We start from the raw sequence: 25,819 nt of genomic DNA on the forward strand, positions 1-25,819 counted from the left end.
TGCATATATAAACACCACCTACATTACAATTGTAATGTAGATATTTACATTACAATTTATAATAGTAGCAAAATTGCAGTTATGAACGAGCAACGAACATAATTTTATTAGGGGTCTCCACAACATGAAGAACAATGTCTCTGCATTAGGAAGGTTGAGAACTACTGCCTTAGGTCCTAGTTATTTTAGGGCTTCTGTGGGCCTGGCCACACCCTTTCCAGAGGCTAATATTCTTTCTTGGCCCTCCTCCAGGGTCCAGGGCCCTGTAAGAACCCCCAGGTTCCAGCCTTCTTTTGTTGGCTCTGTATCCTAGTGACTAAGGATGGAAAATTTGGAAGGGTACTGAACCGTTACATCAAATGAGAATGGTAGTTGTTAGTTGTTAGCTCAGACGTCCGACCGCAGCAAACAGACCACTCCAGACCACATGGTTGGGGGGGGGGTGTTTATTCAGGAGAAAGGGCAAAGGTGGGGGGAAGAAGATGGAAGAAGAGAAAAGAGGGAGAAGTAGAGGACGGTCATGACCACGTGGAGAGAGAGGAAGAGAAGGGGGGAGGGGACAGAGAGGCTAGAGGCAAGAGGATAAGAGATTAAGAGTAAGAGAGTGAGGAGGGGGCAAGCAGCCCCTTTTATAGTGGACCAGGCCTACTTGGCTGTTGCCAGGTAACTGTGGAGGTGGAGTTTAGACAGAATACTAACAGTAGTAGTGTCTTTTACATTGTTCAGCCTATAGACCAAGGCAGCTGTATACAAAACACGTTTAAATAATAGTCAGTATTCAGTACTCAGCTGTGATGAAAGCGAGGCGAGGGATGCAAGGGCAAATATAAAGGACAAGTAGGGGGTAAGGGAAAAGGCCAAGGAAAGAACACACGGTCCCAAGCCTGAGACCAGGGCCAGAGGAAAGTAGACCCAGAGATAGACAAGGCTTTTGTGAAAAGGTCTCCAATAACACAGGGAATAATTCTGACAAATGTGGCTACATGAAGTTAAAATGACGTTGGGCAACTGGAGATGTAGTTTGGGGCAGGGGAGATGGTTTAGTTGGTAAAGTGCCTGCTGTGTAAGCATGAACATCCAAGACCAGATCCCAGCAGCCATGTGGAAGGAAGGAAGGAAGGAAGGGAGGGAGGGAGGGAGGGAGGGAGGGAGGGAGGAAGGAAGGAAGGAAGGAAGGAAGGAAGGAAGGAGAAAGAAAGGAAGGGCCGGGCAGTGGTGGCGCACGCCTTTAATCCAGCATTTGGGAGGCAGAGGCAGGCGGATTTCTGAGTTCGAGGCCAGCCTGGTCTACAGAGTGAGTTCCAGGACAGCCAACAGCCAGGGCTACTCAGAGAAACCCTGTCTCAAAAAACCAAAAAAATAAAAATAAAAAATAAAAAAAGAAGGAAGGGAGGAAGAGATGAATGATTCTGAGAAATATCTTCTTGACTGCTGGGCCCTGAAAATAAAAGCCACTGCCCAGTGGTGATGGTGCATGCCTTTATTCCCAGCATTCAAAAGCAGAGGCAGGTGGATCTCTGAGTTGGAGGCCAGTCTGGTGAGTTCCAGGACAGGTAGGGCTGTTACATAGAGAAACCCTGTCTTGAAAAACAAACAAACAAACAAAACAAACATAAAAATACTTAGCTATGCTCAAGAGATTCCTTTCTGGGACTAGTTTGACACATCCATGGGAAAGGTGCTTGCCACTAAGCCTTGAGTTCAGTCCCCAAGATCCACATGCTGGAGGCCAGAGTTAGTTCCCACAAGGTGTCTTCTGACCTCTGCCTATGAGTCCCCACTCCCAACAAAACATATAAATGTAATTAAAAAATCTTATTATTTATTTAGCTTTTGCTTAATTTTTGACACAGGATCTCCTCATGTTGTCCAGGCTGGCCTGTAACTTGCAATCTTCCTGCATCTTTCTCCCAGATGTTGGGATGCTAGGCATGTACCATCATGTCCAAGCCAGAATTTCTGAAAATGCCACCCCCAAATCAAAACCTACAATCAGTTTAACAGACTGAAATTATATGAAAGACAAAAAGGTGACTGATGGGCTGTAAGTGGTATCTATCTGGACCTTAGAGTGTGAGAGTGACCTGGGGGTGTAGCCTGTGGAGGTTAGAGTGAAGGAGAGCTGTGAGGGGCTCGAGATGGAGACACATTGGACCTTTCTGTTTCTCTCAGGGCCAGCAGATTTCAGTGGAGGGCTCTTCTCTGAATAGGCCAGGGCCTTCAAGATGCAAAGACCCCCAAAGTCCTAGAAACCCCCTTGTTCTTCAATTCCATGGACCTGAAGCCCCTGAAAGAGGGGGAAATCATATGGAGGCCCAAAGACACAGTCATCTTCCTGGCTTGGAGGTTGAGGCACAAAGGTTTCTGGAGGTCTTGAATGGAACCAGATGTTTTCATAAGATTTAGGGCTGGGTGTGGGGCCCCCCAAGAGGGGCTGAGTGGAGTCACAACGAAGGTACCGTACTACTCCTGGGCTGGTGGGGCTCCCAAGCACCTGACCATAGAGGACCTGGTCACTAGTGCCAGAAGGAGGCTGGAACTGGTTGGAAATTTCTCTTGGGTCCCCTTGGAGCACGTAGGCCTGAACCAGGGCTGGAAGGCTATCGGTCCCAGAGCTTTCACTGGAATCCCAATGGGTCGGTTTCTTGTCTTCCTCTAGTTCGGTGATTTTGGTGATGGATGGCACGCTGGAGTCCCAGAAGCTGGGCAACTGGAATGTTTCCTGAACACAGGGATACAAAATGTGGCATGGCTTATCTCCAGTGTCTGCTCCACACATCGTTCCTTCCTGAGATGAGGCAGTTATGGGAGCTCCCTTGTTGCTATGTGGCAGAGCACAAAGGGTTATACTTGCCTGGCAGCTGTCCATTCCTGACATGTACCTGACACATGACCCCCACCCCACCCCTCTGCCACCCATGCATCCATTGCATAGTGAGGTGACCAATCTTTGAAAGTCAAACTCAGGCCTACATCTCTCCGAAGCGGGGGGGGGGGGGGGGGAAGGAAGAGGGAGGGAGGGAGAGAGAGAGAGAGAGAGAGAGAGAGAGAGAGAGAGAGTGAGTCTGGTTGGGATTGAGGCTCAGGTGTGTGTTCCTTGAAAGGCAGAAGGCCATCCCTTTAATGACTGCCTTGTTCGCCAGTCACAGTTTATCTCCTCTCTGATTCATGATTACCTCTGTCATGATGGTGGGTACCCAGGAGCTCAGGCTGCTGTGGGCTGGGTCTGGCACATTTGGCCAGAAAAAAGTCTTCCTGCTGCAGAAGGAGACAAGTGAATTTAAGTCAGCTTGCCATCTGGCAGCTGAGAGGGGAAGAGGTGCTGGGCAGACCTCCCAGATTGGGGCCTCGGAAGTCTGGGAAGGCAGGAAGGGACTTCCGCACCCATGGGTAAGAGGAAGTCACTCACCTGTGCTTGCAGCAGAACCAGGCAGCTGCACAGGTAATGAACAAAAGTACGAAGCAAAGTATGCCCAGGAAAATGTTTATGTCAGATGACTCTGGGATGAGAGAGAGAAATCGAGAAGAGTTTAGTGTGTGGCTTTTCCACTGTGGGTCATGAACCCATGGTGGAGCCGAATGTGGGAACAGTCAAATGTTGGCAGGAGTGAAAGGTTTCTAAGAAACAACATCTAAAAGGTAATTTAAAAAAACAAACACAGCCCAGCAGTGGTGGCACACGCCTTTAGTCCCAGCACTTGGGAGGCAGAGGCGGGTGGATTTCTGTGAGTCTGAGGCCAGCCTGGTCTACAGAGTGAGTTCCAGGGCAGCTAGAACTGTTACACAGAGATACCCCGTCTTGAAAAGCATGGGGGGGGGGGGGGCGGCGAGGGTGGAAGGTTTGGAGGTTGGAGAGATGGCTCAGTGTTTAAGAGTACTGGCTGATCTTCCAGAGGACCTGGGTTCAATTCCCAGCAACCACATGGCAATTCACACCTGTCTGTGACTCTGCTTCCAGAGGATCTAACACCCTCACACAGACATACATACAGGCAAAACACATGAAATTAAAATATTAGATAATTAAAAAAAAAAACCCAACACATACACATAACGAATCTTACATACTTCAACTATGTTTTATCACACAAATTCACTGCAGCCTTGGTTCTAATTTGTGTGCACTTGGTTCGCACACATGGGCTTTGCACCGTGCATACAACATCACCAAATACTGCCAGAAACACCTTGGCTCAGATTCAAGACGACTATACCCTACGAAGCCCAGAATCTCAGTGTGTTTGCTGTACATTCAGAGGGTCTGGCCATTGCAGGAACATATGCTTTAATTATGGAAAGCAAAGCAAAGACTGATGTTTTGTTTGGTTTTGTTTTTCGAGTCAGGGTTTCTCTGTGTAGCCCTGGCTGTCCTGTGTAGACCAGGCTGGCTAGATCCACCTGCCTCTGCCTCCTGACGGCTGGGATTAAAGGCATGTGCCACCATGTCCCGCTAAACCAAAGACTTTTAACATTTTCCTGCCATCAATCGTCAGCATGTGGATATTGAATTAGTGTATCCTTGGATTGAATCATGTTAAAATGATTGATTTTTAAAAAAAAAGACTTATTTATTTATTCTATATATGTGAGTACACTATCGCTCTCTTCAGACACACCAGAAGAGGGCATTGGATCCCATTACAGATGGTTGTGAGCCACCATGTGGTTGCTGGGAATTGAACTCAGGACCTCTGGAAGAACAGTCAGTGCTCTTAACTGCTGAGCCATCTCTCCAGCCCAAAATGGGATCTGATGCCCTCTTCTGGTGTGTCTGAAGAGAAGGACAGTGTACTCACATACATAGAATAAATAAATAAATATTTTTTAAAAATTGCTTTTTGAGTTGCTGACTTGAATTTCACAAAAAAAGAAAATAAACTTGTTGGATGAATTCTGGTTTGAGATTAGGTCAGAATTTCCAATTTCTGAAATGGCCCTAAGCACACATTTGCCATTCAATGTGATATAGTTATGCAAAGTGTCCTCAGCATTGATGACTACAAAGATCAAAATATTGATTAACTCTGAAAAGTGCTGAAGAGGGCTAAGATGTTCTTTGCCCTGTAGTGTCCAACATCCAGCCAACATTTAATTATCTGTGTAAAAAGAAGCAAGCACAACCATGTGATTAGTATGCAGGTTTGCTTAGTCTCTAATAAAGAAAATGTATATGCCTACCAAAGAATCATTTCAAAACAAATGTATGGTTTGTTATCAGTTAAGTGTTTGATCTGGATATGTTTTACATGTGTACATGCCCAGAATTATGTAAAAATTTCTTGTGTGAAAAGGGGCTAACCCAGGCTTGGTGTCACACGCCTCTATTTCCAGAACCCAAGAGGCAGAAGCAGGTGGATCTCTGTGACTTCAAGGGCAGCCTGGTCTACAAAGTGAGTCCAGGACAGCCAGGGCTTGTTACACAGAGGAAACCCTGTCTCCGAAAACCAAAGGAAACAGAAAAGAAAAGAGGTTAAAAGTGGAGAAGTTAAAGAGTCTAGGGCAGCAGTGTATGTAAGTCAGGAATGGTGGGGAGGGCTGGGTCTCTCACAGAAGGAGATTCTCGGATGGGCCCTGGTCTTTCCTCAGATTAGCAGGTCCAAATGCAGGTTCCTATTGCTCTCAAAATTAAGACTCTTTTTTTTGTTTGTTTGTTTTCTTTGAGACTACACAGTTTTTCTGTGTAGTCCTGGATGTCCTGGAACTCACTCTGTAGACCAGGCTGGCCTAGAATTCAGAGAACTGCCTGCCTCTTCCTCCCAAGTGCTGGGATCAAAGGAGTACATCACTGCTGCCCTGCAACATTTTAAACTTTTTTAATTAAAAAAAAAATACACATACATAATCTCCTCTCCTCTCTTTAAAAAAAATCAGGATTTCTTTTTATTTACTTGAGAGAGGATCTCACTTTGTAGCCCTGGTTGGCCTGAAACTACATAGATCAGAACCACTGTATACTCACAGACCTCCACCTGCCTCTCTGTCCTTAGTGCTGAGATTAAAAATGTGTGTCACCACACCTGGCAAAATCAGGATTTCTTAAAAGACAAAGTGGGGCACCCTCCCAACAGCCAATACTGTCAGTGCCCCTCCAACCCCTTACCTAGGGCCATGGTCACCAGGGTAAGGCCTGTACTGTTGGTGGACCCTGCTCGGCTGGTGGCCATGAGGTAGACATGATACAAACTGGCAGGCTTCAGGTGGTACAGGACAAAGCCATGGAAGGAGATGTTCAGGGTGACGGCTGTGGGTGGAGCATATGATCAGTTTGGGGTGCTGACATACCTCTGTATATGCTGAGGAACACCCCTTACAGGCCTCCTGGGCTTGTGGGGAGCTAAGGATCGACTCACAGAAGGAGTGGTCCCCAGCATCGGCCCAGAAGATGGTGTAGTTGGTGAGGGGTATCATCCCCAGCCAAGGAGTCTCAGGTACCCACTCCAGCTCTGCCCAGGTCCTGCCAACATGCTTTAGATGTAGCTCTGGAGCATGAGGAAGGGCTGTGGAGAGAGAGGAAAGAGAGAGAGAAGGAAAGGGGCTGATAAGATCAGGGCAAGTGAACCTGACTGGGCTTAGGTGGCCTTCTGGACTCAGGACCTGGGACATACTATAGATGACTGAGAGGAGAGGGCTCAAGGACCTGTGTGTGCTTGTGCATGTCCTTACTCCTAGCACTATGGAGACTGAGGCAGGAGGATTGCTGTGTACTTGAGGCCAGCCTGGGCTATGGTATAAGACCCTATTCTAAAACACCTATGAAAGGAGCCAACAAAATGTCTCAGCTGGTAAAGTTCTTGCTTCTTGCCCTGCAAAGCTAGAGACCTGAGTTCCATCCCTGGAGCCTACAAGCTGTCTACCTTTCTGTTGCTGTGATATATACCAGGACGAAAAGTGACTTGGGTGTGGAGTTTATTTCAAACTTATACTTCCAGTCTTAATTCCTTGTTGAGGAAGTCAGAAAGTACATTCAAGGAGAAACTGAAGCAGAAACCGTGGAGGAATGCTACTTACTGACTTGCTCATCTAGCTTTCTTATGCAGGCCCATATACACCACCTAAGTAGGGATGGTGCTTCCCATAGTGGGCTGGGCCCTCCCACATCAGCCATCAATCAATTACGACGATTTCTCATAGAAGTAATCACAGGCCGATATGATGTGGGCAATTGCTCAACTGAGGTTCCCTAGGCCCAGGTGACTCTAGCTTCTGTCAAACTGATAATGAAAACTCGAACACCACACAAAGATGGACTGAGAGGACTAAGGATGTACAGAGCTGTCCTCGGGCCTCCACAGGCATTCCAGCATGTGTGTGTCCATTTCATACCCATCATGCACACATAGTAATAACTGAATTAAAGCAAAACCAACAAAAATCAAACACAAAACTCCAAACCAAAAGCAAATGTGGGGGCGGGGGGAGAAAGAGATAGGTATCGATCAAGGTAGTAGGTAGATAGATACATAGGCAGATAGATAGATAGATAGATAGATCCCTTCTAAGAGGACACTGTTTGTTTGAGATAGGGGGCATTTCACATGGCTCAGGCTGTCCCCAAAATCACAATGGTACATCATCAGAGTTGCTAGGGTCAGAGGTAGATCCCATTTTGTCCAGAGCTCCCCACCCCCACCAGGATTTTATGTGAATTCAGTTTGTGTTTCCCAGAGGCAGAGCTTGGGTTTGAATCCGGTTCTATCTGCTTACGAATCTTTGCTGTCTGATTTCTGCCACATCTGGTTTTACCCAACTTGGTGTCTAGTTTCAGCCAGTCTCCCTCTGAACCATGACAGGTACTTGGTTCAGTTCTTTCAGAAGTGACTTTGGGTTTCTGTCGGGGCCATGGACTGATTCTGTGAAACTTGCTCTGCCCCCGATTCTCTCATGTTCATGGCCCCTTTCTACCACCCCATCTTCTGCCCCGTTTTGGGGAGCCCAGTGTAAGCCATGATGGAAAGCACCCACCTCAGAGGCCAGAAGTAAAAGGGTCCCCTTTGTCCTCATACTCCCAGTCACTAGAGCCTAGATAGGGAGAGAGGAGAGGATTCCGGGTGGACAAACCTTTCTCTCCAGAGTAGGTGTAGACATTTACAGGGGGTCCCACGATGCCTGGGTACAGGGGAGCCACTGTGATTCTGTAGAGCTGAAAGGGATGTATGTTGTCTGCAGAGAGAAAATGGGACAGCACTAAGGGTGGGGGCTAACCTCTCTGCTACCCAGCCTCAGACTCTCATTTCTACATGGTCTGATTTTGACTACGGGGCTAACCTCAGAGATCTCTTTTAACTCATTTGATGAAGGTCACACAGGGAATGTGGAACAGAGAACCAGAACAAGAGTGGAGTATAGGCTACAGGGGAGGAAGAGCTTTCCCCATGTAAGGGTTCAGAAAAAGCTGGGGAGGCTGCCTCTATAGGGAGGTTCCAGCTGTCCCTTGCTACCTCTAGACAAGCACCCTTCCCTCTGTTCCTTGTTCTTATCCCTCAACCCACCCCTCCGCCCCAGGCCTGCCTCACCCTCTAGCAGGATTCCAGTGGTGTTCCCATCCGGTTCTATCCTCCAGGCTTTCTGGCTGTAATTGTAACTGTGGGAATTCAGGCCCCACTCAATGAGATAGCCCTGAGGCAGAAGGCTGGGGGCTTCCCAGTCTACCCAGATGCTATCAAGGTCTTGGGCCATGGCGTGGAGTCTGGTCACAGCTGGACCTGGGGAGAAAACAGGAAATAGAATCGAAGACAGAAAGTACACAGGCGTCAGCACTAGACACTTAGATCCAAATCCTGCCTCTGCTATCCACAGACCTGTGATCTGGGGTTTGTTAATACCTGAGCGCCTGTGATTCGGGGTGTGTTATACCTGAGCACCTGTGATTCAGGGTATGTTAACACCTGAGCACCTATGATCCGGGGTATGTTAACACCTGATCATGAAGCTCCTAATCTGTCAAGGGGAAGTGACAACAAGGAAATCCCCGCTTTGTAGAGGCTTGTTGTGTGTTGAGGGAGGGTGCACAGAACAAGCTAGCACAGAGCCCAGCACCATTTAGCTTAGTATATGTGATTCAGTGAGTTCTTCGACAGTCACACCAGGGAGGTTCTAAGGTTGTCTCCATTTTATTGAGTAAAAATGGGGAATACAGAGAGGCTGAGAGGCTTACTAAAGATCACACAGCTTCTCCAGAGGTCCTGAGTTCGAGTCCCATGCAACCACATGGTGGCTCACAACCATCTGTAATGGGATCTGATGCCCCCTTCTGATGTACAAGAAGAGTGCTCATATACATAAAATACATGAACAAATTTTTTAAAAAAGCACATTAACTCAGGGCTGGGGAGATAATTTAATTGGTAAAATGTTTATGAAGCAAGCACTGAATCCAGTCCCCAGTTTCCATGTGAAATAAACAGCGAATGAAACAGGCATGTGGCATGTGTGGCATTTATAACCCCAGCACAGGGAAGGAAGAGGCAGGTAGATCCCTGATAGAGACTCTAATCAGACCGGTGGGAGATCCTGTCTCCAAAAAAAGTACACAGCACCCAAAGAATGACATTTGAGGTTGTCTGCTAGCTGCTATATTCATACTATTCATACACACACACACACACACACAACTTGTAAGCCACAATCATAGTTTATCTGTCTCTCTATCTACCCACTTACCCATCCATCCACCCATCCACCCATCACCCATCCATCCATCCATCCATCCATCCATCCATCCACCCAAAATATATACAACATGTATATGCAGGAATGTATATTCTCCTACACTAACCTAGTTCTAACAATAATAATAATTTAAAAGTTGGCTCAAAGCTTACTGCCCCCAGAGGCAATACACTTGCAGATTCTGGAGACAACAGGGGCCAGGAAGGGAAGTCACTTGTCCAGGTCACTCTGTTAGCAAGTGGTTAGACTAGACAGGTAGGTGCATAGGCAGTCCAACCTTCAAATTCCCATGCTGCTCTCTGCTGCTCAGCTGTCAGCCCCCCTTTACCTTCGTTCTCCAGGAAAACTACTGGAATAGGTAAAGAAGTCCCTGCTGAGTTGTAGGCCACAAGGGTCACGTTCTTGGCCTCTGAGGGCAGGTGGAAGATACAGCTGCTCTCTGTGGTGTTGCAGAGGTGTACCTCCTGCCCTTGCCGATCTGAGGAACTCCAGGATAGCAGGTAGCCCTGGATCTGTCCACCATCTTCCTGCAAGGGTGTTGGCTGTGGTGGGTGAGGAAAGGAAGAACATGGTGAGGGAGCTGTCTAGTTCACTGTGAATTGGTCAGTACCTGAGGGCCATGGGCCAGCCATAAGAACTGGGCCCTAAGTCCTTCCTTCCTCTCCCTCTCTTTCCCTGTGGCAAGAACTAGGAGAGAAAGAAGGAAGAAGCCAGTCAGCACATGTGACACTTGCTTAACTCTTCTGAGCGGACTGTTTGGGGCACAGGTGACCCCAGAACCATGCATTGCAGTCTCTCCCCCAAGGCCATTACCCAGCTTCTGAGGTATGTGTAAAGTGCTTGCAAACTGCCTCCCAGGCACACTGCAGTTTTTGAGCCCTACTTTGGGGATCTGTTAGGAGGGTTGGAGGGAGTTTTAGAGAGTCACCTTCCAGAATAGCTGCATGTTCACTGTCTCAGGATCCAGTTGCTTCTTCTGCCACCATGTGTCCAGTCTGATGGTAGGAGCTATAGATGGATGAGGGAGGATATAGATGGATAGGCAAGATGAGAGGGTTTGTTTTTTTGGCTTTTTAAGTATGACTATTTGGGGCTAGAGAGATAGATCAGTGGTTAAGAGCACTGACTGCTCCTCCAGAGGTCCTGAGTTCAATTCTCAACAACCACATGATGGCTCACAACCATCTATACTGTGATCTGACGCCCTCTTCTAATGTGTCATATACACAAAATAATCTTTTAAAACAGTATGACCATTTGCTTCTTTTAGTTGGTTTTTTTTTTTATTTGTATGAATACACTGTCACTGTCATCAGACACACCAGAAGAAGGCATCAGATCCCATTACAGATGGTTGTGAGCCACCATGTGGTTGCTGGGACTTGAACCCAGGACCTCTGAAAGAGTAGTCAGTGCTCTTAACCACTGAGCCATCTCTCCAACCCTTTTGTTTTGGCTTCTCACCCTTAATGGTGGGCCTCAGCTGTAGGCCAGGGCTCCAGCTGCTCCAGAGTCCAGGCAGAGATGAGCGGATGCATCGTATCTGTAAGGTGTAGACTGGAGCCTGACAGAGCCCGCAGAGCTCGAATCCGTCCTTGTTGGAAGGCAGGTGGGACACCTAGTGTGTGGGAGGTGACACTAAATCCAACTTGCCCTCTCTCCATCTCCCACCTCCATCTCCAGGTTGTTTTCTGCCTCACCAGTGTCCAGTTGGCTCCTTCAAGCTGTGGCTGGTAGCGGAGTTCACACTCCTGCTTCATGAACTCACTGGGTTTCCATGGCTTCCAGCTCAGCCACAGGCAGCCAGGCTGGCGAGAGACTATATCAGGGCCAATGTCCAGGGCCCGCAGCAGGGGAGGCTCCAATTTCACTGTAGGAGGTGGGGTTGTCAAACTTTCCCTGCCTAATAGAGAGGGCTCTGGCTTAGCTGCCCTTTCCTTCCTGGGTCTCTTTCACTCTCTTTTTCTCTGTTGCCATGATCTCTAGCTGTACTTGAGTTTCAGGGTGTATTTCTTACTAGGATGTTACATCTGTTTACATTGTTTTCTTTCCAGATATCCAGGGACCTGTTCCCTGAGCTTCTCCAAGGATCTAGTTAGCTGACAATGTCTGAAAATCATTGGACACTGCATTTTATTGATTTGGCCACAAAAATCGTTGTAATACCCTGAGGGTGGGACTTTTGAAGCTTGTTCAACTGCCCCATCAATCTCTAGGACCTCCACAGTTTAGCATGAGTTAGGGGTACTTCAAGAAACAAGCTGAAGCCTGGGGTGATGGATCATTGGGTAAAAGAAGTAGCTAGCTATGCAAGCCTGACAACATAGTCCCAAAACTCATATCAAGAAGCCCAATGCAGGGTTGGAGATATGGCTCAGTGGTTAACAGTACCGGGTGCTCTTCTAGAGGACCCAGGTTCAATTCCCTGCACCCACATGGCAGCTCGTAACTCCGGTTGCAGGGGATCAGACACCCTTATTCAGACATGCATGCAGGCAAAACACTACTGTACATTAAAAAAAAACCCAGCCCAATGTAATGGTGTCTGTTTGTAATACCATCAGTATTGTGGCAAACTGGGAGATGGAGACAGGAAAATCACTCTGAGGCTTCCAGGTCATATTGCCTGGAGTACAAGGGCAGCAAGCATCAGAGACAAGAGAGACCCTGCCTTCAAGGTAGGAGAGAGAATGGCTCCAGAAAGCTCCTCTGGCCTCCACATGTATGCTATCTGTGTGTGCGCTGCCCCTGTAAATAAGTAAATAAATAAGATGAGGTGGGTGGTGGTGACACATTTTGAGGTCAGCCAGGCCTACACAGCAAGTTCCAGAAACCTTGTCTTGAAAAACCAATGAGCAGCCGGGCGGTGGTGGTGCACGCCTTTAATCCCAGCACTTGGGAGGCAGAGGCAGGTGAATTTCTGAGTTCGAGGCCAGTCTGGTCTACAGAGTGAGTTCCAGGACAGCCAGGGCTACACAGAGAAACCCTGTCTCGAAAAAACCAAAAAAAAAAAAAAAAAAAGTATAGAAAAAACAATGAGCGGGAAGTGGTGGCGCACACCTTTAGTCCCAGCACTTGGGAGGCAGAGGCAGGCAGATTTCTGAGGCCAGCCTGGTGTACAGAGCGAGTTCCAAGACAGCCAGGGCTATACAGAGAAACCCTGTCTCAAAAAACCAAAATAAAAGAAAGAAAGAAAAACCAATGAATAGGGCTAGAGAAATGGCTCAGCGGTTAAGAGCACTGACTGCTCTTCTAGAGGCCCTGAGTTCAATCCCCAGCAACCACATGGTGGCTCACAACCATCTGTAACGGGATCCAGTGCCCTCTTCTGGTGTGTCTGAAGACAGTAACAGTGTAGTTACATAAAAGAAACAGATAAATCTTAAAAAGAAAAGAAAAGAAAAACTAATGAATAAATAAGATAAGAGAACTAACATGCCCTTAGCTTCTGGTTCCCATTTCTCTCTTCTCTGCCTCTCTCCAGGTCTTCCAAACAAAATCTGTCTGTGCCTAAGTCTGTATTTCCTTCTTATGCACCTCTGGGTCTTCCGATTTGGGGACTTCAATTTCACTCACCAACATCCATGGGGTCAAGGCACAACTTTGGGGACTCGCTGGACCCTAGCATATTCTCTGCTTGCACCCAGATGACCATATTCTGGTACAGGAGCAAGTGTTTGCGGGGGATGGAACAGTTGCTCTGCCTCTTCTTTGGCACACAGTCGAGGATGGTGCCCCCCTGGTACTGACAGTCGGTGCGGCTCCTGCCAACAGGCTGGGCTTTGGTGCCAAGCAGAGGAAGAAGGCAAGGCTCTTCTCTCTCTTCTCTCTCCACCTCTCCACCCACCGCCTCACCATGTCTCCTCAGCCCTACAGGGACATGTGCCCCAAACCAGGACCCGGAGGAAGGGACTGGCATGGAAATCCTACATACCTGAAGCTCTTTAGGATGTAGTTGGTGGGCAGGTGGGTCTCCGGGCCTGGCTCCCACTGGCAGACCAGGCTGTTGGTGGTGAGGTACATGAGGCAGGATAGGTTGGAGGGGCTGGAAGGAGGATCTGGATAGGGTGAGAAGAATGTTAAAGGCCTTCATGGTGTGTGTGTGTGTGTGTGTGTGTGTGTGTGTGTGTGTGTGTGTGTGTATTTGTGGCCTTACTTCCTTGGTGGACTATTTCTTCTGTAGTGTGGACCTGTGAGGACAACTTTGTTATTGTCAGGTACAGGGCAGGCATCCAGACCCTCAGCACCCTGGTGGCCCCCAAGCAATGACAGTACAGACCGGGATTTATTATGGTTTGGTCAGTCATTCATTAGCTGTTTCATCTTCAAATGACTGAACTGCTCTCTGTCTCAGTTCCGTTATTTGTAAAAAAGGAGGTAATGCTAGTGAATTTCCCTCCTAGGTAGGTTTCTTTCTTTTTTTCTTTTCCTCCTTTTCCTTCTCTTCCTCCTCCTCCTTTTTTTTTTTTTTTTTTTTTTTTTTTTTTTTTTTTTTTTGTTTTTGTTTTTGTTTTTGTTTTTCTAGATTGTGTTTCTCTGCGCTCCTGGCTATCCTGGAACTCACTCTGCAGACCAGACTGCTGGCTTCGCTATGTAGTCTTGGCTGCCCTGGAATTCTCTATGCAGATCAAGTTGTCCACAAAGATCTCAATGATCCTGGGACTAAGAGATCCACCTGCCTCTGCCTCCTGAGTGCTGGGATTAAAGGTGTGTGATAGCACCTGGTTCTCCTAGACTTCTTTAAGGGCTGTGGTGGTTTCTTTGAGAATAGACCACCCCCACAAAGGCTCATGTTTGAATACTTAGTTCCCAGTTGGTGGAACTGTTTTGGAAGCCTTGTTGGAGCAGGTGTGTGTCACTGAGGGTAGGCTTTGAGGTTTCGAAAGATTTGTCCTATTTCCAGTTAACTCTGTCTCCTGCTTGCTCTTCAAGATGTAAACTCTCAGCTGCTTCTGTCACCAAGCCTTTGTCCCACCATTGTGAACTCTAACCATCTGGAACTGTAAGGCCAATGAAATGCTTTCATTTATAAGCTTTCTTAGTCACAGCGTTGTGTTCTAGCAACAGAAAAGTAGCACATACAAGGGCTGAGTGACTTCCTGTCTATAGGCTCCTCCCAGCAGTGTTCATGCAGGTGGCAGCTTCAAAGATCTCTGCTTTTCTGCTGGAGACAGGACTCACGATACAGTTCGTGCTATTTTCTAACTCACCATCCTCCTGTCTCCGCTTCCAAGTACTACTAGGACTACTGAAGTGTGGCTCCATGCCTGGCTCTGTTATTGCTTGGTGTGGATTAGAACCCAGAACCTTGCTCATGTTGAGTATGCGTTCTACTACTGGGCTACATCCTCAACCCTGGCACACATTTCTTTTTGAGGGGATGGGATAGACAGGCTCTCACTATGTAGTCCTAGCTGCCCTGGAATTCTCTATGGAGATCAAATTGTCCTCAAAGATCACAAAGATCCTGGGAGGCAAAGGGGGAGGGAGGCAGGTAGTGGTACACACCTGTACACCTTTAATCCCAACATTCAGGAGGCAGAGGGAGACAGATCTCTGAGTTTAAGGCCAGCTAGGGTTGCTACACAGAGAAACCCTGCTTGAAAAGCACAGATAGCCACATTCCTCAGCTGGGATTAAAGATTTGGCATCATGCCTTTGTTCTTTTTTTTGTTCCTTATACCTCAGCTTGGCACAAACTCCATCCTGCTCAATTTGGAAAGAAAACTGGGATCAGACTTAGGAGGAACTGGAAGTAAGTCTCTCTTATGGCCAAGAACCTGAGCTTGCTAAACAGCCAAATAGACAAGTGGTTGGTTCTACAAGGAACCCTGTGGGCGTGGCCTTCAGGAGGTCACTTGCCCTCACCAGATGTCAGCTTCTAGAATTACAGAATGATAGGAAGAGCCACACCCTGTTGTACTCACAAGGGCTACATGATCGAGGTCTTAGCTCTTCCTGGTTTTGGCAGAGGGGCATTGGGAGTAGATGGGTAGATGGTTGGAGGGACTTACTGCCTGCACGAAGCTCAGCTTGATCTAGGACCTGGAAGTTGTTGCCCCATGGCACTAAGCAGAAGAGGAAGGCCTGGGTGTAGTTCAGTTGAGGCAGAGTGATGATGGACTCCTGAGTCCCGTCAGGCAGACTATGCTGTCTGTCCCCAGGCTGGTTTGGCTCAGCTTGCAGTCTCCAGAAGATCTTTGGATGTTGGTCCAGTTTGCTGCAATTTGGGCTGACAGTGCAGGTGGCCAGGACAGGGTCCCCCAGGCGGACAATAGGGGGTGAGATCCTGATGTGTCCGCAGCTCTCCAGACCTGAATTGGTAGAGGGTAGGCCCTGGAGGACTCTTTTGCCAGACCAACATAGGCCAGGTCAAGACTTTTAGATTCCTAGCCTCATAGCCTTCCTCTGTCTTTTTGCCCTCCCATCAGGCCCTGGGGGCTAAACATGAAGAGTAAGTGTGAGACATGCATGATGTACTATAGTGAGAGACAGAGACAACCACGTGCCCATAAACGGTTATCCACAGGCTTGGCAGAGCAAAGAAGCTCCCCACTTGCAGTGGTGTGAACATTCATTATGGTGTAAACACACGTCCCCCCCAGGTGTGAACACACCCAGAAAGTAGGAACACTTCCTGTGGTGTGAACACTCTCCTGGTTATGAACACTATCCTCTCCTCTCCTCTCCTCTCCTCTCCTCTCCTCTCCTCTCCTCTCCTCTCCTCTCCTCTCCTCTCCTCTCCTGTGAGTGTGCCCCTGGTGTGAATGCCCTGTGGTATAAATGCTTCCCACTGTGTAAACATACTCCCCCTGATGTGAATACTCCCCACTATGTGAACCTCTGCATTCTTCTCCTCCCAGAATGCAGTTATGAATGCAGTCTCTCCCTCCTAGCCAGCTCTACTTCCCCACTATGGAGGACTGGGTGGTAAAAACCACAGTCAGAGTGATAAGAACCCCCAAGGCCACAGCAATCTTTGTCAGATTCAGATCTGTTTGTAAGAGCCCTGTGTGATTGTACCACTTCAAAGGCACTCACCCCGACGGTCTACAAAGGCAGGCTGGTGTGGTGGTTGTGGGCCTGGACACTCAGACTACACTGCACACTATACTATACTATAGTGATCCTGGTATATGTAAGTGAGACCCCATGTGCCTTACTTACTTACGTCTGTTAATGGAGATTAAGAAACCAAACAAAACAGTTTCTACCAGTTAGTTCCTAGAGCTATCCCTGTAAAGTAGACCTAGTACCTCCGCAAAGCTGCAAGGATCCTAGCATGTGACCAGAGGCCCTAAGATAGGGCAGGATAGTAGGGTTAGCTTCCTACTTTATAACCTTATCTCCTAGCCAGCACTACCACTAATCTGCTCAACCCAGAGACACCCACCCCCTTTCTCTAAAGGAACTTCCTCAGTTCTGAGGGGTTTTGTCACATGTCCGCTTATATTCCAGCCTCCCGTAGCTGGGGGGCTAGCAATATCAAGGACCTGACTACTAACAATAACTCTCAGTGCTTGTCTACGGTGAGTCAGCATCAGGCTTGGTTTCCTTATTTATTTGTTTGTTTATTTTTATTATTATTATTATTTTTTGTGTGTGTGTGTGACAGGTTTTCTCTTTGACTGTCCTAGAATGCACTTCGTAGACCAGGCTAGCCTAGAACTCACAAAGATCCATCCACCTCTGCTTCTCAAGTGCTGGGATTAAAGGCATGCTCCACCTCCGCCTGGCTAAGAGAATCAGATGTTCTAACACAATTGTGAAGAACAATAGCTGTCAGGTCAGTACAGGCAGCCAAGGTTAGGATGGAGGTCCAGATCCTTCACGTAGCTCCTGGCCTTACTCACTGTTTCAGCTCTGACTATGGTTTCTGCTTGCAGACATAGAGTCTGTTCCTGGAGAAACAACATGCTGTCTCCCATCTGTGGATCTTTGCCCTGCTGCCTCCTCTTCATGGTGCTCTTTAGCTCCTCTCTCACCAGCTTAGCATATGGGCATCCTGGTGAACCAGACTGTATCCTGGCTTCCTGACATCCCTTTGTAATTAGAGTCATAACTGCCCTGCTGCCTCTAAACTCTGTGATGTAGAGGCCTTGGCTGTTTTGTTCACTGCCACACTCCCAGGGTCTGGCACAAAGCAGCTTGAGGGACCAATGCTTCCATTTTAATCCTCCTCCCCAGCCCCTGACTTACTTCTGGGGAGTAGCAAGACAATCAGGGTAACTCCAGTCAGGCTGCAGGCTCCCAGCCCCACCATTTCGCCAGCTTGTTGCTTACCTGGAGGCAGTAAGAGATAGTTAAGAACAGGCTTTGTTGATCTGCCAGTGTCTGGGCAGGATACCTGACCCCTGAGTATCAGTGTTTGCAACATGGAGGTAACATTGGCCTATACTGCCTTTGAGAAGAAGACATGAAATGGTTCATATCAATGGCTTTCCCCTTACCAGGGCATCAAGGAGATGTCTGTGTGTGCAACACACCGCCAAAATCAAATCTGCCTCCCAGAAAGAACAGGGATTGGAGCCAGGAGGGGCACACGCTTTTTTTCCCTCTTGTCTCCCGTATCTTTGTTTACTAACCTTTGTTTTGTAACTGTGCTTGTTGGCTAGTTTTGTGTCAACTGAATACAAGCTAGAGTCATTTGGGAAGAGGAAACTTCGTTGAGAAAATACCTCCACCAGATTAGCTTGTGGGCAAACCTGTGGTAGGTACATTTTCTTGATTGATGCTGGATGTGGGAGGATCCCAGCTCATTGTGGGTAGTGTCACCCCTGGACAGGTGGTCCCAGTGTTATAAGGCAGGCTGAGCAGACTATGAGGAACAAGTCAGTAGGAGCACTCTTCAATGGCTTCTGCATCAGTTCCTGTCTCAAATTCCTGCCCTGCCTTCCTTCAATGGAAAGTTCTGACAATAACCTCGCGTCAGCATACCAGTTTGATCATCTGCACACACACACACACACACACACACACACACACACACACACACACACACTCAGTGGGAAAGACTTAGCCCGCAGGGCTCAGGATGCTGGTTCCCCTCTCCTCTTATTTGTGGTTGTAGTAGGCTTAGTTCATACCTAGTACCACTGTATCCTTCCCACAGGTTTATGTCAAGAGCAAAAAAACAGAACAGAGAACATCAGACATCCTCTCTAGGTAGCCCAGGGCTGGCATGTTTGACATCAGAACAGTCCCTATGAAAGCCCTGGGGGCGGCCCCAGTAGAGTAGGAGCTTGGGCCTGCTGGAGCCTATTGTCTAGGGAAGAAGTCTGCAAAGAGGTTGGGAGCCCAGTTCTGATTCTGGCCCCAACACTTACCTGCCTGGTGAACTTGTTACTTCACCTTTCTGAGACTCAATTTCTTCATTTGGGAAAAGGAGCTTAACAATACCACTCATGACGGGAGGTGGTGGCGCACGCCTTTAATCCCAGCACTTGGGAGGCAGAGGCAGGTGGATTTCTGAGTTCGAGGCCAGCCTGGTCTACAGAGTGAGTTCCAGGACAGCCAGGACTACACAGAGAAGCCCTGTCTCGAAAAACCAAAACCAAAACCAAAACCAAAACCAAAACCAAAACCAAAAACAAAAAAACCACCAATACCACTCATGTCTCAGCAATGCTATAACGATGAAGCGAGACAGTTAAGATGAAAGCCATTGGCACATTGGTGCTCCAGGAACAAGCCCTCAGAAGCAGTGGACTATCTGTATGAGCCCTAAAGCAGGAAATCAGCCAACGGGAACCACCAGGACTTAGTGTCCCAGGATAGCCTTCTGGGACAGCCACCTTGTCTTTGTGCTACATTGCATAGGTCTACATCTAGCTCCAAGGCTCTCAGGCTGTTTCCACCACTCTGACCACGTGTGTGTGTGTGTGTGTGTGTGTGTGTGTGTGTGTGTGTGTGTGTGTAGCTCTGCAGCTGCCCATGGACACAGCTGATGCTGTAACTCATGGCTGCTACAGCATCCTCTTTGCCTTTTCCTTTTGCTCACCGTTGCCAACCTTCCCCCTGGGCTCCCTTCTCCTTCCCTGCTCTTCCCTGTGGGAAGACAGGGAGGAAGGGGACGTTGGGAATAAACTAAGGGAGGGGGTCCTCAGGTGTGGCAGAGATAAAGGATCGATAGGTGAATAGATGGGCTGGGGGAAGAAATACACAGAGACAGACTGAGGCAGAGCCTAGCCCAGTGGCATGGGTCTGAGACCAGTTACCCTGGAAGTGGAGGCAAGTGTATTACAAGTTCAAGGCCAGCCTGTGCTATAGAAGAAATTCAAATCTGTTTTGGGCTACTTGGTGAAACCTGTCTCAAAAATATAAAGCAACCAGGGCTGGGGATAGAGCTCGGTTGGTAGAGTACTTGTCTAGCGGGCACAGTACTTGTCTAGCTGGCACAGTTCTTGTCTAGCCGGCAAAAAGGCCTAGGAGTGATCCCCAGTACCACAGTAAGAATCAGGCATGGTGGTGTAGGCCTGCAGACTAGCATTTGTGATACAGGAGTATCCAAAGTTCAAGGTTCTTATCTGCCTACATGGTGACAAGCTTCATCTGCTTGAGAGCCACATACCTCAGTAACAACAACAACAGACCAGGCTGGAGAGATGCAGAGGGAAGTAGAGAGGCAGAGGCCTGACAGGCCAAGTCTTGTATCAACTGTTTAAAATTAAGAGGGAAAGAGAACCCGGAAAGGAAACAGAGCCCCAGAGTCTCTGAGACAGTCATTATTGCTGAAAAGAAGCAGGCCAAGTGGCTGGAAACAGGGAGTAAGCCAATCTGAGGGAGAGGGACTCTGGGAGGGATGTCTTCATACCTGAGCTCAGCGGCTGTTCCCAAACAGATCCAGTTGTCTGACTTCCCTGATGTTATACACACAGAGACTCCCATTTCCCAAGGATCCCTTGTCTGGGGCCCCCTGATGTGGCCCCAGCAGGGCTGGGGAATGGTCTGAGGCTTCCAGGTCTCCGCCTTTCCCTACTTACACAGGGGCCAGGGCGCTGTGCCCAGCCCCCACGCTTGCTCTCTCTTCGACTGTCTCCTCTCCTCTTGGGGCAAGTTCCCGAAACTTCTCTTTCTAGCCCCGTCGTTAGTGACAGGCGGGGGCACCCAAGATTGCGACACCTTCCTGGCTTCCCTGCTGCACTTCGCTGGGCCTTCACCCTTGGGGGACATAGACAGCCCCTTCCTCTCAGGAAGGAGGTTGAGGGAAACTGGTGAGCTAGCGACCTTCCTGCCTCAGGGGTCTTAGAGGGCCCGGCATTGTAGCAACCTGGCCCGAGGCCTGCCCTCCCTTCTGTCCGGATTTCCTGAGCTCCACGCTTTGAGGTTGGGCAGAGCACCCGAGAGAAGACAGGGCCAAGGGAGGGCTGGGGTCTTCAAGTGTTTATTTCAAAATGAAGCAGGACAATAAGGCTCAGAAAACTAATGAGGGGTGGGGTGGGGTGGAGGAGGAGTCCCTCCCCACTGAGTCTGGCTGAAGCCTCTGTCCGTGAAGAATCAAGATTCTAGAACAGGTAACATTTACTTAAGGTTTTCTTCCCTCGTTGGTTGAAAGCTTGCCGTTTTCTAGGACTCTCACTCGAACCCGCCCCCTCCCTAGTCCACAGTCCATGCCCTCACCCCTTTGTACAATCCCAGTGGCTCCTGGTTTTATCTTCTCAGGTTGTAATCCCTTTCAAAATGCCCCAGGACCCACCTTATAATTTCAACTATCAAGGGGTGGGGGTGGGGGTGGAAATGGTTCTTCGTTTGAAAATCACCAAAATAGTATATATTGGTATATTAGGGTTCTCTAGATCAGTGGTTCTCAACCTTCCTAATACTGCGACCCTTTAATACAATTCCTCATGTTGTGGTGACCCCCAACTGTAAAATTATTTTCCTTGCTACTTCATAGCTGTAATTTTGTTACTGGTATGAATCGTAATATATATCTGTGTTTTCCAATGGTCTTAGGTGACCCCTGTTGAGAACCAGTGCTCTAGAACAGAACCAACATAGTTAGTGCACATGCGCAAGCACACATACATGAATTTATCAAATTAGCTTAGCAATGCAGAGGAAGTAGGAACACAGCTACTGAGAACCCACCTGGGAAATCCTTAGGTGCCTTGGCACTCCCAAGGTGGTACTTGAAGACCCGGAGGGTGTCTGGTCCTCCGTCAATGTTGAAAGCCTGGAAACACTGATTTCGACTTGAGTGAAGGGATCAAATGGGATGGCAGCAGCAGGGTAGACAACTAGCAGCACTGGGGAGGGTCAGGGAAGCAAAGGCTGAACGATCTTCCTTCTTCCATGTCTTGCTTTTGATCTGGGCTGCAACCAGAAGGCACCGCCCATATCTGGGGTGGGTCTTCCCATATCAATTAAGGGAGTCGAGATAATTCCTCAACTGAGGGTTGCTGCCTGGGTGATGCTAAACCGTGGGAAGTCCACAGTCCACATTTAAAATTAAGTATCATGATCGATCCGTTGTCAACAATACACAAACAGGTCACTTTAAAAAAAATAACCTTCTACTCCTCAGATCCCCAAGGCTCGTGGCATTATCACAATGTAGAATATAGTCTGCTTTTAAAAGTTCTCCAATTCTTACAAATTCCAGCCAGGCAGCGGTGGCGCACCCCTTTAATCCCAGCACTTGGGAGGCAGAGGCAGGCGGATTTCTGAGTTGGAGGCCAGCCTGGTCTACAGAGTGAGTTCCAGGACAGCCCGGGCTACACAGAGAAACCCTGTCTCGAAAAACCAAAACAAACAAAACAAAACAAAAAGATATATACACTTCACCACCTGATAAAGGTTTGGTACCAGCAGACTGATACCTGAAACATGTTAAGCCCATGACTTTTCCTTCACAGTATACCCAGCATCCTGGGCATGTGGGTGTTCACAGGAAAATTCAACGTGACTCTTCTGTGAGTATTGTCATGATCACATGTTGGAATGATCACTGTCCTGGTGCCCTCTGCCCCAGACTCCCCGATGGAGCCCAAGTGAAAGACTGCTCAGTGATCTGCTTGGCTTCCTTGGCCTTCTGAGATTCTCTTCTCCCACTCTTACTATCTTGTATTGGCTTCTTCTAGCTTCTTTGTTTTCCTTGTTTGATGAGCTTGCTAGGCCCTCTACCATCCCAGGGCCTTTGTGCTTGTTGCTTCTTCAGCCTGGACTCTCCCCTCAAATGAGGAAGAAATGTGGGTCACTCCTTTCCCTTTGCAGGTTTTTGCTCAGCTTCACCCTCCTATTGAAGTCTTTTGAGTATCCTTAAAAAAAAACTGTACCCTGTCCCTCATTCTCTCTTTGTCACTTCTAACCCTTCTTTCCTCTTTCTCCAATATTTATTTTCCCTGCCTCTGCTATAATTGAACATCTACAATGGAAAACATTTGCCTGTTCTGTTCCAGACAGCAGATGATTGTGTTGGGCCTCCCTGTAATCCTAGCACTTGGAAGGCTGAAACAGGAGGATAACCAGGAGATTGGGGCCAGCCTGAGCTTCATAGTGAGTTCTAGTTCAGTCAGGATTACAGATGGAGACCATAACTCAAAAACAAACATACAGGGCTCAAGAGATGGCTCTGTTAAGAGCACTTGGTACTCTTTCAGAGGACCCAGGTTCACTTCTTACACGGCAGCTCACAACTGTCTGTAACTCCAGTTCCAGGGGATCTGATGTCCTTTTCTGGCCTCCTTGGGCACCAAGCATGTATGGGGTGTGCATGCATACATGCAGGTGAGATATACACATAAGAGAAATAATTCTAAAAAAAGAAAAAAACATTACACAGAGAAACCCTGTCTCGAAAAACCAAAAAAAAAAAAAAAAAAAAAAAAAAAAAGAAAAGAAAAGAAAAAAGAAAAGAAAAACATGCAAAGCAAATAAAAACCAAAACCAAATCAGCACACCACTGTTGTCCCAGTGTCTGCAACTTGTCTGTCCCAAGTGTGAGTCCACAGCCCGTGTTAACTGGGTTCTTGGAAGAAGTTCTTGAATGTTCTTCCTTTGTCAAAACTGTCCCAATTCCCATGGACTTGTCTTGGAATTTGATCACAATTCCCTCCTCCGGGTGGGGTCTCTGCAAAACACCATAACTAGCATAGCGTTGATTCTCCATGTGAGGCAAGAAAGAAGTCAAGTTCAACATTACTGAGACTCAGTAGCTGGTGTATGTTCAAACTTCAAGAGTATAAAATTATATTAGCCATCTCTAAGTTCAGCACAATTTGGAAAAAGTTTTCTGGTCATATTTATCTCTATCCTGTGTGCACCAATAAAGCTTAAGGCGTGACCACATTGAAATTCTTTGTAAAGAACACATGACATCAGTCCATAAAGATGGGTTCTATAGATTTCATTTTATGTGATGTCTTAAGGTTCTGGGTGGAGGGTCTGGTGTGATCTCAGTCATACAGATAATGCAAAGGTCACTAGCCCATAAACCACCTTTATTCCCAGCCTTTAGGGTAGAGAACTGGTTATACTTCCCTGCATGTTTAACATTCCTGCTTGCCTTGTACTCATCTGAGAGCACCAGAACCTTGTCCCTCTCCTTGGGGCTGGGGATGGGAGATGATTCCACCTCTGGCCTTGACAAGAGTTCTAAACTCTGTCTTCTCCCTGCTCCAGTCCTGCAGCTTGTCTCCCCCTTTGCCAGACCTCAGAAGTCTGGTCTTCTACCTTCTTGAAACAGTGGCTCTCAACCTTCCTGATGCTGTGACCCTTTGATACAGTTCCTCATGTTGTGGTGACCCTCAAACATAAAATTATTTCGTTGCTACTTCATAACTGTCATTTTGCTACTACAATGAATCATAATGTAAATATTTTTGGAGATAGAGGTTTGCCAGAGTGGTCTTGACCCACAGGTTGAGAACCTGTGGTTCTAGCAAGCTGCCCACCTCTCCTGCCGTTGTGTGGGCTTCCATTTCTACTTTGTCTCCTGCTCTGGCCAAGCTGAATGGTTTGTGTTTTGCAGTCTACCAAGCTCTGTGACACTTCTGTGCTTTTGTTCTCGCCAGACAGGTGAGCCCCTGTCATGTCTCTGCCAAGAGAGTCCCCTTCCTGATCTAGGCTTCTAGCTGTATCGGGTGTCCTTTTCCTCGTCCATCTTGTAAAAGAGTAGTGGACTGGTGCTGTCTGCTTCCTCCACTAAACTGTGAAGTCTGTGGGGGCAGAAACTACACCCTGGCCTCCGCTCCCAGCTCAGCACAGTGCAAAGCTACAGAGAGCAGCACTCTTTCCTGTCAGGCTGCAGAATCCTGGGACATGGCTAATTCTCTAGCATCTGCTTTCCCACCTGCCAGAGGAAATAGTAGCTCTCCCCAAAGGAAGATGATAAGAACTCTCAGAAATGCAGTGTTGGAACCTGCTGCGGTGGTGCAGGCCTGCAAGCCCTTGAAGTCTTCCTGGACCTCAAGTTCCAGGTCAGCCTGGGATACCAATCCAGACCTTGTCTCAAAAGTAAACAAACACAAAAACATCAACACCAACACACACACACACACAGACACACCCAGAACAGTATAAGCCAAAGGAAAGGGAACTACAACAAAAAGAAATTCACCCACTGTTCAGCAGGATTGTCAGCACATAGTAGGCATTCAGAAACATTGCTTTCTCCTCCCCCTGCCCCCCTCCTTTCCCATTTTGATATTTCAGAGGAGCATTTCTCTGATCTCATTGGTTAGAGTAGGAAATGGAACTGTTGGGGCTGAAATGAAAGTTAGGTTTGCGGAAGCACTTTTCTGGCCAAGAATTAAGAGAGTAGAGAGGTTGAGAGCACGGACTAAGGGGTCACACTGCTTGCTTTTGTCACTTCTTGTGTGACCTAGGCAAGTTATTTAAGGTCTCTGAGCCCCGGTTTTGTCATATTTTGCTTGTTTTTAAGATTTTTTAAAAATCTATGTTTAACTGAGCGTGTGCCTGTGTAACCACAGGCACACAGCTGCCTCCGCTATAGCTGCTCCAGAGGAGCTATGTTCCTCTAAAGGCCATCGGGGAGCATAGAGATCTCCTGGAACTGGGGGTTATGGGTAGTTGTGATCTATCTAATGTGGGTGCTTGGGACTGAATCTGGGTCCTCTGCAAGAGAAGTGACTGCTCTTAACTGCTACACTGTCTCTCTTGTCCCCTTCTCCATTTTAAAGAAACTTTT

At 47.8% G+C, this 25,819-nt stretch overlaps 1 protein-coding gene across 3 annotated transcripts; it reads right to left on the reverse strand.

Moving 5' to 3' along the window:
* Positions 1-1,465: 1,465 nt before the first annotated feature.
* Csf3r (colony stimulating factor 3 receptor) lies at positions 1,466-21,959 on the reverse strand. 3 transcript variants are annotated; one of them, XM_076934214.1, is made up of 16 exons: positions 21,760-21,959; positions 17,869-17,952; positions 15,684-15,983; positions 13,604-13,727; positions 13,246-13,433; positions 11,370-11,539; positions 11,134-11,287; positions 10,598-10,677; positions 9,998-10,211; positions 8,514-8,702; positions 8,059-8,160; positions 6,351-6,497; positions 6,101-6,241; positions 3,410-3,500; positions 3,177-3,258; positions 1,466-2,722 (listed from the first exon to the last, which is right to left on the reverse strand). In XM_076934214.1, the coding sequence occupies exons 2-16, from the start codon at positions 17,930-17,932 to the stop codon at positions 2,246-2,248; spliced, it is 2,523 nt and encodes an 840-aa protein (XP_076790329.1). In that variant the 5' UTR covers positions 17,933-17,952; positions 21,760-21,959; the 3' UTR covers positions 1,466-2,245. The 3 variants fall into 3 exon arrangements, with proteins under 3 accessions (XP_076790329.1, XP_034359449.1, XP_034359450.1); XM_034503558.2 differs by lacking the exon at positions 21,760-21,959 and adding an exon at positions 20,483-20,733; XM_034503559.2 differs by lacking the exons at positions 11,134-11,287; positions 11,370-11,539; positions 21,760-21,959 and adding an exon at positions 20,483-20,733.
* Between the last annotated feature and the right edge of the window lie 3,860 nt (positions 21,960-25,819).

The sequence above is a fragment of the Arvicanthis niloticus genome, chromosome 5 (assembly GCF_011762505.2).
Source record: "Arvicanthis niloticus isolate mArvNil1 chromosome 5, mArvNil1.pat.X, whole genome shotgun sequence".
Classification (NCBI taxonomy): domain Eukaryota; kingdom Metazoa; phylum Chordata; class Mammalia; order Rodentia; family Muridae; genus Arvicanthis; species Arvicanthis niloticus.

Coding starts and splice junctions, on each gene's coding strand:
- Csf3r (XM_076934214.1), bottom strand. CDS start 17,932: ATGGTGGGGCTGGGAGCCTGCAGCCTGACTGGAGTTACCCTGATTGTC. Junction 11,288..11,369: donor AAGGAGCCAACTGGACACTG/GTGAGGCAGAAA, acceptor CCCACACACTAG/GTGTCCCACCTGCCTTCCAA. Junction 8,161..8,513: donor CACTGGAATCCTGCTAGAGG/GTGAGGCAGGCC, acceptor TTCTCTCTGCAG/ACAACATACATCCCTTTCAG.